Here is a 13,595-nt window from a genome sequence, read left to right as displayed (position 1 = left end):
AGACTGATGGACTCCATGCCACGCCGCATTGCTGCAGTAATTCAGGCAAAAGGAGCCCCAACTAAGTATTGAGTGCTGTACATGCTCATACTTTCCATGTTCATACTTTTCAGTTGGCCAACATTTAAAAAAAAAAAAAAAACTTGTTTTGTATTGGTCTTAAGTAATATTCTAATTGTCTGAGATTCTGAATTTGGGGTTTTCATTAGTTGTCAGTAATAATCATCCAAATTAAAAGCAATAAACACTTGAAATATATCAGTCTGTGTGGAATGAATGTATATACAAGTTTCACTTTTTGAATGGAATTACTGAAATAAATCAACTTTTTGATGATATTCTAATTATATGACCAGCACCTGTATATGTATATTATATTAATATACATATATATTATATATTATAATATTATTATATATATATATGTATATATTATTATTATTATTGCTGTTATTCTTATTCTTATTCTTATTATACGAGTATCTCCTTCCCCCTTTTAGTCTGAATGACCAACGAGGGCCGCCAATCAGCTACGAGTATCTCCGCCCCCCTTTCGTCTGAATGACCAACGAGGCCGCCAATCAGATAAGAGTATCTCCCGCCCCCCTTTCGTCTGAATGACCAACGAGGGCCGCCAATCAGCTACGAGTATCTCCGCCCCCCTTTCGTCTGAATGACCAACGAGGCCGCCAATCAGATAAGAGTATCTCCCGCCCCCCTTTCGTCTGAATGACCAACGAGGGCCGCCAATCAGATACGAGTATCTCCGCCCCCCTTTTCGTCTGAATGACCAACGAGGGCCGCCAATCAGATAAGAGTATCTCCCGCCCCCCTTTCGTCTGAATGACCAACGAGGCCGCCAATCAGATACGAGTATCTCCGCCCCCCTTTTCGTCTGAATGACCAACGAGGGCCGCCAATCAGATACGAGTATCTCCCGCCCCCCTTTTAGTCTTGAATGACCAACGAGGGGCGCCAATCAGATACGAGTATCTCCGCTCCCCTGCGTCCGAACGACCAATGAGGGCTTGGCAGGGCTGGGGGGGGGCGGGTCTCTGGTACCGCTAGCATAGCCGCCTGCTAACCCACCACAACAAGCCACCGCTCCTCCGCTGAAGCCTGGTTAAAGCCGTGTTAAGCCTAAAGCACCTCGCCTGTTACATCCGTCTGAGGAGACAGTAAGTGTGTGCATGAGAACACTTAGCTAGGAGATAACAGGAAGCAGCGTTGGTTTCATTCTGAGCTGATTTTTAAAAGCCGTTTTCCATCTCCGACGGTGTGTTCGTTGTGTTGCAGTGTTGCTGTGAGCTAGCCGCGTTAGCTTTGTTAGCTTCCGTCACTCACACAGTGTTACCTCACAGCCTCGCCTAACCGCTGTTAACCCGCTGCTGTGTGTACATGTGCTGCGTTATATTATATTATGTACAACATATGACGTTATTATGTTATGTTACTACGTGTTCACAGTGTAGCGAGGCAGCTAGCTAGCAGCAGGCTGTGTTGGGACACAGAGGGTTAGCTAGCAGAGGCTAGCAGCGCTGCTGGGGGAGGGGCTCGAGCTCTGCGCTGCGCTGCTTTGAGCGGGAAGAAGCAAATGGCGGCTGGCCTATTGTCTGTGTTCGCTGCCTGAGCGCTGCGAGAGGCCACGTGACCCCCTCTGCCTCTCGTCCAATCAGATTACTATCGCTGCCTGAGCGCTGCTAGAGGCCACGTGACCCCCTCTGCCTCTCGTCCAATCAGATTACTATTGTCTGTGTTCGCTGCTAGAGCGCCCTGGTCTAACCCTGGCGGCCACGTGACTGCCTCTCGTCCAATCAGATTACTTGGGTCCCTTTATGACGTTGAACCCAGTGTGTGTCGCTCAGGCGAATTTACGAACGCGGCCTATTGTCTATGTAGCATGCTAGGTGGCTAACAGGGTTGTCTATGTAGCATGCTAGGTGGCTAACAGGGTTGTCTATGTAGCATGCTAGGTGGCTAACAGGGTTGTCTATGTAGCATGCTAGGTGGCTAACAGGGTTGTCTATGTGATATTTCAGTGTTTATTTTGTAATAAATCTGCAAAAATGTCTACAAGTCTGTGTTTTTCTGACAATATTGGGTGCTGTGTGTGCATGAACGAGGAAAAAAATTAAATTAATTGATTTTAGCAAATGGCTGCAATATGACAGAGTGAAAGATTTGGGTCTGAATACTTTCCGAACCCACTGTATATATACATGTATATTATATTATTATATTATTATAAATTATATATATGTATACTATATATACATGTGTATATTATATTATTATAAATTATATATATATTATATCATTATATAATAATAATTTATTTAAATATTTTTTTCTGAATGTTGTCGACTGTTGGATAATGAAAGGCCAGGCCATGGGGAAGGACGTGAACAAGCCTAAGGGTCGTATGTCGGCGTACGCCTACTTCGTGCAGACCTGCCGCGAGGAGCACCGGAGGAAGAGCCCCGAGATCCCTGTCAACTTCGCTGAGTTCTCCAAGAAATGCTCTGAGAGATGGAGGGTGAGCTGTCCTACTACTATTACTACTACTACTACTAGGGATGCACGATATTATCGGCACCGATATTTATCGGCCCGATAATGGGAAATTAATGTTTATCGGTTTTTATCGGTTTTATTAAATTGTAGCCGATATAGAGCCGATAATATGAAGCCGGAAATATTTCTGTTTCCGCGCTCATGATGCTGCGCCTGCGTACAGGCACGCAGTGTATAGACGAGACGAGAGCGAAACATGAGAGCTTCCCCGGTGTGTCTGACATTCTGCAGAGTTTCTGAGGCAGATAGTGCGTTTGCAATTTGCAACACATGTTCGACAAAAGTTCGGAGAGGAGGGCAAAGGTCTACGAGTTACAACACAACGAATCTCATAAGTCACCTTAAGATTCACCATTGCAAGCACGCTGTATGGAAGGAATATCAAGCAGAAGGTAGCCTAGCCGCGGTGCCTATTGAACACGCATTTGAATTGTATTCAGTTTGTATATTAGGGAACACCAATGGAAAACGTGTCTATTATTTAGGTGAGAATGTGAATGTAGGCTATACAAGACAAGTTGTTTACAAGGAAAACATGCACTTTTTGTTTTTCCATGTCAGTGCAATTTATTTTGAATTCTTATGCAAAACGTTTGATGGGCTTTATCACAACCTACCTCATCCTCATGCACTAAAAGTAGCATAGCCCTTTTCAGTTGCTTTATTAAGCATACTAGTGTAGCCTACTATGTGCCTTGTGTCATTCTGTTTATCTGCAGACTAAGCAGCCATTTGGCACTAGTTTCTGTAAAAGTTCTATAAAACTTTTGGTTCTTTAAAAGTCTTTATTTTTGTATTGACTGATGCACTTTATTTATTTTTTGATATTTTATTTATGCATTTTCAATTTACAGGGATGCACTTTATTTTTGACACTTTTTTGATCTAATTACTCGTAGGTGAGCCTTTTTTGTTTTCATAAAAGGAGGCCAGATCTTGGCTAAAAAAAGCATTGTGCACTGTCTATAACAGATTCTGTTTGTTAGAGGAAATGATAAATGAACATTTGAAGAGTCAGAAGTGTTCTCTTTGTTGTGTTAACAATAGTGATGTAAGTTAGATTTAGTGAGATCACTATGGAATATTAAATCATCAATCTTTGCTCACTACATAGCCTCACTACAGGTGTGCATGAACTACAGGTTATCAACTATGAAATTATATCTGTTCTCATATCGGTTCTCATATCGGTTATCGGCCACGAGAAGCGGGTAAACATCGGTATCGGTTGGAAAAAATGCATATCGTGCATCCCTAACTACTACTACTACTACTACTACTGCTACTACTACTACTGCTACTACTACTACTACTACTACTGCTACTACTACTACTACTATTACTACTACTACTGCTACTGCTACTACTACTATACTACTACTACTATACTACTACTACTACTACTACTACTACTACTACTACTACTACTACTACTACTACTACTACTACTACTGCTACTACTACTACTACTGCTACTACTGCTGCTACTACTACTCTGGGTGTGTGGGTGTGTGTGAGAGATGGAGAATCGCTTCGCGCGAAATGTCACCACTCCGCCCCAGCCCCGACTCGACCTGGAAATAATTAAATATTTTAAAATACATTTTCAACTCTAACCCTAACTCAAAAGTTTTGTCATTCTCTCTATCTTCCTCACATGCTCAGCAAACACACACACACACGCGAACGCGAACTTCGTAAGCCATCTCTCTATTCCAGTAAAGCAGCATCTGTAAGAGAACGCGTAGTAGAAAGTGTCTTTTGTTTTGTTTCATGGAAAACAGTGTTTATTTCAGATACTGGATACTGGTATGAACCCTGATGGTTCTGGTTACACTGGTATGAACCCTGATGGTTCTGGTTACACTGGTATGAACCCTGATGGTTCTGGTTACACTGGTATGAACCCTGATGGTTCTGGTTACACTGGTATGAACCCTGATGGTTCTGGTTACACTGGTATGAACCCTGATGGTTCTGGTTACACTGGTATGAACCCTGATGGTTCTGGTTATACTGGTATGAACCCTGATGGTTCTGGTTACACTGGTATGAACCCTGATGGTTCTGGTTACACTGGTATGAACCCTGATGGTTCTGGTTACACTGGTATGAACCCTGATGGTTCTGGTTACACTGGTATGAACTAGGGGTGTAACGGATCGCCCTCCACGGTTCGGAACGCGTGTGTACCGCGGATCAATTGCATTTATTAAAAAAATAAATAAAAAATACCTTTATTTTACCAGGAAGTCACATTGAGATTAAAACCTCTTTTACAAGAGAGACCTGGCCAAGACAGGGTCAAAATAGTAGCTTAAAAAACAGTTCAGATAACAAGACAGGACATAAGACAGTGGCAACAATACAATAAACAAACAATGGTAGGGGTATTTACAAGGTGATTAAAACATTGAGAAGTCTAACCAAAGCAGGTACAGCGAGCGGTGACCACATCCTTTAATCTACGCTTGAAGATACTTATGGAAATAAGGGCCTCTAATTTAAAAGTAGTCTGTAGGTCATTCCAAGACCAAGGGCCATAATAAGACAAGCTTGCCCTTCCAACATTGTTCATGATAAGTGGCACCTTGTATTGTAGCCATCTACGAGACCTGAGACCCGAGCCACTCGGTATAGGGATGAACTTCAGGCCCAGATAATTCGGTAAGAAGCCAGAGATGATTTTAAACACGAGTGTACCAGTGTTGGAGCCTTCTGACAGAAAGAGATGGCCATCCAACCAGACTATACAGTGTACAGTGATGGGTCCTGAAGGCACTATTGGTGATGTATCTTAGAACCGAATGATACAGGGGGTCTAGCTTGGATAAAGTGGACAGAGAAGCAAACCTATATACTGTATCACTGTTAACAAGTAATAATATTACTTAATATCTTACTTAATATCTCTTGTAAATCACAATGTAGAGTTGCCATGAAAAGATAGACGCGACAGTTGCGGGCTTTGTTTTACTCTAAAGCGCAATGATAGGTTGATAATGCGAAAGAAAAAGAATCCGTTGTTTGCTCACTACACGTGAAGCTGGGAATCCACAACAACAAGGCTGCGTTCGTAAATCCGCTCTGGAATCTGATCAGCGTTCAAGGAACGCCTCGTCCAATCAAATAACTTGGTCCCTTTATGACGTCGGACTCAGTGTGCGCTCCGGCGCTCTCAAAGCGAATTTACGAACGCGGCCCAAGTGTATCATGTTACGTTGTTCGGCGGAGAAGAACTCGAAATGCCTCCCTCGTCATTTAAATCCCATGTATGGGAGCACTTTGGCTTCTCTGTCAACTATGACGGGAGGCACGAAAAAGGTAGCTCGACAACTTCTGATAATGTAGGCATTTTTTTCATACCATGTTCAAAATAAGGGTTCACTTTATTATTTAGTTAAAAGTGGCATAAAACATGTTTATTCATCTGCTTTGAAGAGCCCAGTGATTCACTGCTGCAACCAGGCGCCTCCTCCCTCTCTCCTATCATTTAAATTGAGTGTATTTCAGTATAATTATGTAATGTTTGAGTGTAGAATATGTTATATATATATTATATATATATGTATGTATATATATATATATATTACCAGTTTTGACATCTTGAATGTTGTTGGTTTTTGTCACATAGTAAAAGTGGTGTTTTTACAGAATTCAAGGAAAAAGCAGTTTTTATAAAAACTAAAATGTTTTGTGTTGATCCGAAAAATGATCCGATCCGTGACTCAAAAACCGTGACACGATCCGATCCGTGAGTTAGGTGATCCGTTACACCCCTAGTATGAACCCTGATGGTTCTGGTTGCACTGGTATGAACCCTGATGGTTCTGGTTACATTGGTATGAACCCTGATGGTTCTGGTTACACTGGTATGAACCCTGATGGTTCTGGTTACACTGGTATGAACCCTGCTGGTTCTGGTTACACTGGTATGAACTGGTACTAACAGGGACAAAGCGGAGATTCCTTATGTAACAGCATCTAGACAACACAACACATAGGGCTTTCACACCGGCAAAGAACCGTGCCGGTTCGCGTTCGAGAACCTCCGAAAGTTGGTGCTGTCTGGCGAACGAGCCCGCGTTCACACCAGTGTAACCAGAACCATCCGCGTCATCAACGCTGGGTGATGAAGGGGCGGGATAAACAAAAATGTCACAACTAGATGGCAGCTACTTCACTGGAAAAGAGGATAATATCTTCCACTACAGTATCTAAAATAAACACAATTTTCTATAAAAACAAAACAAAATACACTTTCTATATGCGTTCTTTTACTAATCAGCTGCTCCGTTACTGGAATAGAAATGGCTTACGAAATCGCGTTCGCGTGTGTGTGTGTGTGTTTGCTGAGCATGTGAGGAAGATAGAGAGAATAACGAAACTTTTGATATTGTTTTTGATCACTAATGATTAGATTTAGATTAGATTACATTTTGTCTACTTCCTTCTTGCTGGTCTCTGCAGCCTAGAATATGACACACCCACTGACAACGTGACTGTTCTATTTTCTGGTTCCCGCTGCGAACCAACTTTTCAGGCTCCGAACCAATTGAGTTTCGGTCTGAACGCTCCGTCCGGTTCCAGACTTGGTTCTTTGCCGGTGTGAACGCCCTAACATAGAGTCTGTCCCCCTTCTAGCCCTGGTCTATCCCTGGTCTATCCCTGGTCCTATCCCTGGTCCTAACCCTGGTCCTAACCCTGGTCCTAACCCTGGTCCTAACCCTGGTCCTAACCCTGGTCTAACCCTGGTCCTATCCCTGGTCTATCCCTGGTCTAACCCTGGTCTAACCCTGGTCCTATCCCTGGTCCTATCCCTGGTCCTAACCCTGGTCTATCCCTGGTCCTAACCCTGGTCTATCCCTGGTCTAACCCTGGTCTATCCCTGGTCTAACCCTGGTCTAACCCTGGTCCTAACCCTGGTCTCCCCCTAGGCCCTGTCCCCTCCTGATAAGAAGAGGTTTGAGGACATGGCGATGGCAGACAAGGTTCGCTACAACAGAGAGATGAAGACCTACATCCCCCCCAAGGGCAGCAAGAGAGCCGGCAAGAAGTTCAAAGACCCCAACGCCCCAAAGAGACCCCCGTAAGATACACACTATACACTACACACACACTATACACACTATATACGCACCCAAGAGACCCCTGTAAGATACACACACACTATATACACTATACACAATATATACACTATACACACACTATACACACACACACACACTATATACACTATACACACACACTACACACTCTATACACACCCCAACGCCCCAAAGAGACCCCCGTAAGATACACACACACTATATATACTATACACACACACTATACACACACACCAGGGTTTCCGTTAGAAAAAAATTGTGCCGGTCAACGTGTCCGGGAAGATTTCAATTTACCGGACAAACGTGAGATATTCCGGTCATCATATTAAAATATAATATAGCTGTTTGTCGCGGTGATTACTGTTGTGTAACTCTTTGAGCCTCGGAAAAGCGCTATATAAATCTAATGAATTATTATTATTATTATTATTATATGCCGTTTAATGTCTTTCTCATCCGATACAATTAGATGCGAGCTATATAATATATAATAATATAACATGATTCGCATGCGCGCTATGCCATTATGTCCAGCGCTGAACGCGCGCCTCACTGGGAACTGAACAGACAGCATCGATCAATGAACGGACTCCACATTACGTTAACTGAAGTCTGTTAAATTGTTTGGGATTAATGTGAGTTTTCTATTTTCTCTTTCCAGTTTTACCCTTTTTATCAATAAAACAATGTCATTTCTATAACCAGGTCTCGCTGGTTGGGAAGGCATTTAGTTTAACTGCCTGTCAAATCATACTTAATCGGACTCGGGAGTACAACTCCTCCTCCGCCTTCACTGTGAGTAAACTGACTCTGAGAATGTCGTCACGTCACATTTTACCGTAATACCCTATGGGCCAGTTTCACAGACAAGGCTTAAGCCTAATCCTGGACTAAAAAGCATCTTCAATGGAGATTTTACATTGAAAGTGTGATTTAGTCCAGGACTAGGCTTAAGCCTTGTCTGTGAAACCGGCCCTATATGTTGGTTGAAGTGCAACATCTCAGCTTTCAGGGACAGTTGGAATTTTTTCGATAGCACAAACCGTTTAGAAATTACGGTAATTACAATGTTGTGTGCGGATTTGTGCCGGCGGAGGTACATTTCGGCGCAGAAGGGTTTTAAGAGGGAATTATTTTCACCGGACATAATGACCGAAGAGTTTTAAATTTGTCGGACTTCAACAAATTTTACCGGACAAAGACCGGTAATTACCGGTTAACGGAAACCCTGACACACACACTACATACACACCCCAACGCCCCCAAGAGACCCCCTGTAAGACACACACACACACACTCTATACACACACACACACACTCTATACACACACCCCAGCGCCTCGCCCTAACTGTGTTGTCTTCCAGGTCTGCCTTCTTCGTCTTCAACGCTGAGTTCCGTCCCACAGTGAAGCAGGAAATCCCAGGTGAGGGGGGGGTGGTGTGTGTGTGTGTATGAGGGTGTGGGTGTATGAGGGTGTGTGTGTGTGTGTGTGTGTGTGTGTGTGTGTGTGTGTATGAGTGAAATATTCTGTGTATGAGGGTGTGTGTGTGTGTGTTAGGGGTGCAGGGTTCAGTTGGTCCAGGGTTGGGTATGAACATGGTAGGTTTTGGGGTGTTTTTGTGTGTAAGGAGAAAAACAACTGTTACTTTAGTTTATTCTGCTTAAACTTATGGTACTTTAACATTCAGACACATTCCAGAATATGACTGGTACGGTATATTGTACATAGGTTAGCTCTGTCCATAGCTCTGTCCATAGGTCTGTCCATAGGTCTGTCCATAGCTCTGTCCATAGGTCTGTCCATAGCTCTGTCCATAGCTCTGTCCATAGGTCTGTCCATAGCTCTGTCCATAGGTCTGTCCATAGGTCTGTCCATAGCTCTGTCCATAGGTCTGTCCATAGGTCTGTCCATAGGTCTGTCCAGAGCTCTGTCCATAGCTCTGTCCATAGGTCTGTCCATAGCTCTGTCCATAGGTCTGTCCATAGGTCTGTCCATAGGTCTGTCCATAGCTCTGTCCATAGGTCTGTCCATAGCTCTGTCCATAGGTCTGTCCATAGCTCTGTCCATAGGTCTGTCCATAGGTCTGTCCATAGCTCTGTCCATAGGTCTGTCCATAGGTCTGTCCAGAGCTCTGTCCATAGCTCTGTCCATAGCTCTGTCCATAGCTCTGTCCATAGGTCTGTCCATAGGTCTGTCCATAGCTCTGTCCATAGCTCTGTCCATAGCTCTGTCCATAGGTCTGTCCATAGCTCTGTCCATAGGTCTGTCCATAGCTCTGTCCATAGGTCTGTCCATAGCTCTGTCCATAGCTCTGTCCATAGCTCTGTCCATAGGTCTGTCCATAGCTCTGTCCATAGCTCTGTCCATAGCTCTGTCCATAGCTCTGTCCATAGGTCTGTCCATAGGTCTGTCCATAGCTCTGTCCATAGCTCTGTCCATAGGTCTGTCCATAGCTCTGTCCATAGGTCTGTCCATAGCTCTGTCCATAGCTCTGTCCATAGCTCTGTCCATAGCTCTGTCCATAGGTCTGTCCATAGGTCTGTCCATAGCTCTGTCCATAGCTCTGTCCATAGCTCTGTCCATAGGTCTGTCCATAGGTCTGTCCATAGCTCTGTCTATAGCTCTGTCTATAGCTCTGTCCATAGCTCTGTCCATAGCTCTGTCCATAGGTTAGGTCTGTCCATAGCTCTGTCCATAGCTCTGTCCATAGCTCTGTCCATAGCTCTGTCCATAGGTCTGTCCATAGCTCTGTCCATAGCTCTGTCCATAGGTCTGTCCATAGGTCTGTCCATAGGTCTGTCCATAGCTCTGTCCATAGCTCTGTCCATAGCTCTGTCCATAGCTCTGTCCATAGGTCTGTCCATAGCTCTGTCCATAGCTCTGTCCATAGCTCTGTCCATAGCTCTGTCCATAGCTCTGTCCATAGGTCTGTCCATAGGTCTGTCCATAGCTCTGTCCATAGGTCTGTCCATAGCTCTGTCCATAGGTCTGTCCATAGCTCTGTCCATAGCTCTGTCCATAGCTCTGTCCATAGCTCTGTCCATAGGTCTGTCCATAGGTCTGTCCATAGGTCTGTCCATAGCTCTGTCCATAGCTCTGTCCATAGCTCTGTCCATAGCTCTGTCCATAGCTCTGTCCATAGCTCTGTCCATAGCTCTGTCCATAGGTCTGTCCATAGGTCTGTCCATAGCTCTGTCTATAGCTCTGTCTATAGCTCTGTCCATAGCTCTGTCCATAGGTTAGGTCTGTCCATAGCTCTGTCCATAGCTCTGTCCATAGCTCTGTCCATAGCTCTGTCCATAGGTCTGTCCATAGCTCTGTCCATAGGTCTGTCCATAGGTCTGTCCATAGGTCTGTCCATAGGTCTGTCCATAGCTCTGTCCATAGGTCTGTCCATAGCTCTGTCCATAGCTCTGTCCATAGGTCTGTCCATAGCTCTGTCCATAGCTCTGTCCATAGCTCTGTCCATAGCTCTGTCCATAGCTCTGTCCATAGGTCTGTCCATAGGTCTGTCCATAGGTCTGTCCATAGCTCTGTCCATAGGTCTGTCCATAGGTCTGTCCATAGCTCTGTCCATAGCTCTGTCCATAGCTCTGTCCATAGGGGAGTGTGCTAAGAAGCTGGGGGAGATGTGGTCCATATATTAACTGTGTGTGTGTGTGTGTGTGTGTGTGTGTGTGTGTGTGTGTGTGTTTGAGCAGGTCTGTCCATAGGGGAGTGTGCTAAGAAGCTGGGGGAGATGTGGTCGAAGCTGGGCCCGTCAGAGAAGCTGCCCTACGAGGAGAAGGCCCTGAAACTCAGAGAGAAATACGACAAGGTACACACACACACACACACACACACACAGTCTACCCATTATAGAACCAGTCCTATCCAGGCACGAGGCCTGGATCACCCGTTATAAGACTGGACACCTTATAGGCTGCTGATGCATGAGAAGCTAGCCTATTCTGCTGATAGATTTATACTTATTTAATTAACGTAAAACTGTTTGGAAAAATAACGAGTGGGTAGTTCACAGCTTCCAGTAAAAAAAAGATAAAAAAATATGACTTGTAGGTCAGAAATAGTTTGAAGATTTCACGTATTTCTGTTTTGCGCCTGGTTGATCCCAACACTAGCCAGCGACACATTTTGTTAACTGTGTGTGTGTGTGTGTCTCTGTGTCTCTGTGTCTCTGTGTGTCTGTGTGTCTGTGTCTGTGTGTGTGTGTGTGTGTGTGTGTGTGTGTGTGTCTGTGTAGGACATGGCGGCGTACCGCTCCGGGGCCTCCAGCATGAGGAGTCAGGGGGCGACAGGCTCCACCCAGGGAGCCACGGGCGACGATGACGAGGACGACATGGAGGACGACGATGATGAAGATGACGATGACGAGTAGCGAGAGAGAGAGAGAGAGAGAGAGAGAGAGTGTGTGTGTGTGTGTGTGTGTGTTGCGGCCTGTTGAATTCTTGGGGTAATACTTAAAGAACAGCGGGAGGGTTTCAGAGAGCAACGATGAGCTAGCCAGCTAACTAGCCAGCTAACTAGCCAGCTAACTAGCCAGCTACTAGCCAGCTAACTAGCCAGCTAACTAGCCAGCTAACTAGCCAGCTAACTAGCCAGCTACTAGCCAGCTAACTAGCCAGCTACTCGCCAGCTAACTAGCCAGCTAACTAACTAGCCAGCTACTAGCCAGCTAACTCTGCACCACCCAGAGAGACCTGCAGGTGGTGCCAGCTGGCTCACTGACCCTGCTCTGTGATAACCACCCCCCAGGTGTGTGTGTGTGTGTGTGTGTGTGTGTGTGTGTGTGTGTGCGTGTGTGTGTATTTGCCTTTCAGTTCATCTTGTTAACACGTGCAGTGCCCTGCCAGTCATCCTCCGCTACTGAAGGCTCTGAGACGCTAACTTCCTTGTTTTTAAAGATGGCCGCCACGAGGTGGCGTTTTATTTAACCTTTGACCTTTTTATCATTTCAAGCACCTAGTGCAACGACCCCGGGCGCCTCCCACAACCTGACCTGAAACGTTCTGGCTCCTTTAGCGCGTGTGTGTGTGTGTGTGTGTGTGTGTGTGTGTGTGTGTGTGTGTGTGTGTGTGTGAGAGAGAGAGGGGATGTACCTGTCTTAAGGGGAGGGGTCACCATGGTAACAGGGCGGTGGTTGGTTCTACACGTTCATGTTCTTGTTCGGTTGTTGTTTTTAGAATAGACGTCTGTAGCTGGGGGGTGGGGGGGGGGGCAGGCAGACTGACTCACACAGGCCTGTGTGATGCTGCTGCCCAGCCAGGCTATAACTAGGGTAAGGGGGAGGGGGGCAGGCTCTAACTGGGGGAGGGGGGGGGGGCAGGCTCTAACTGGGGGGAGGGGGGGGGGCCAGGCTATAACTGGGGGGAGGGGGGGGGCCAGGCTCTAACTGGGGAGGGGGGGGCCAGGCTCTAACTGGGGGAGGGGGTGGGGCAGGCTCTAACTGGGGGAGGGGGTGGGGCAGGCTATAACTGGGGTAGGGGGGGGCAGGCTCTAACTGGGGGAGGGGGGGGGGAGGCTCTAACTGAGGTAGGGGGGGCAGGCTCTAACTGGGGGAGGGGGTGGGGCAGGCTCTAACTGGGGGAGGGGGTGGGGCAGGCTCTAACTGGGGGAGGGGGTGGGGCAGGCTATAACTGGGGGAGGGGGGGGCCAGGCTATAACTGGGGGGAGGGGGGGGGCCAGGCTCTAACTGAGGGGGGAGGGGGGCAGGCTCTAACTGGGGAGGGGGGCAGGCTCTAACTGGGGGGAGGGGGGGGGCCAGGCTCTAACTGGGGTAGGGGGGGGGGGGCTATAACTAGGGTAAGGGGGAGGGGGGCAGGCTCTAACTGGGGGGAGGAGGGGGGCAGGCTCTAACTGGGGGAGGGGGGGGGCCAGGCTATAACTGGGGGAGGGGGAGGGGGGGGGGCTG

At 46.3% G+C, this 13,595-nt stretch overlaps 1 protein-coding gene across 2 annotated transcripts; it reads left to right on the top strand.

Moving 5' to 3' along the window:
• Positions 1-1,082: 1,082 nt before the first annotated feature.
• On the top strand, positions 1,083-12,348 carry LOC308175141 (high mobility group protein B1-like). 2 transcript variants are annotated; one of them, XM_080550862.1, is made up of 6 exons: positions 1,083-1,178; positions 2,361-2,536; positions 7,512-7,663; positions 9,048-9,106; positions 11,386-11,501; positions 11,928-12,348. In XM_080550862.1, the coding sequence occupies exons 2-6, from the start codon at positions 2,375-2,377 to the stop codon at positions 12,060-12,062; spliced, it is 624 nt and encodes a 207-aa protein (XP_080406988.1). In that variant the 5' UTR covers positions 1,083-1,178; positions 2,361-2,374; the 3' UTR covers positions 12,063-12,348. The 2 variants fall into 2 exon arrangements, with proteins under 2 accessions (XP_080406988.1, XP_080406989.1); XM_080550863.1 differs by having other exon boundaries at positions 1,085-1,178; positions 2,382-2,536.
• Positions 12,349-13,595: the final 1,247 nt, after the last annotated feature.

Source organism: Nansenia antarctica, assembly GCF_963989245.1.
Source record: "Nansenia antarctica genome assembly, contig: SCAFFOLD_188, whole genome shotgun sequence".
Taxonomy (NCBI): Eukaryota; Metazoa; Chordata; class Actinopteri; order Argentiniformes; family Microstomatidae; genus Nansenia; species Nansenia antarctica.
The sequence above is the reverse complement of the archived record's forward strand: the minus strand, read 5'-3'. Positions and strand labels throughout refer to the sequence as shown.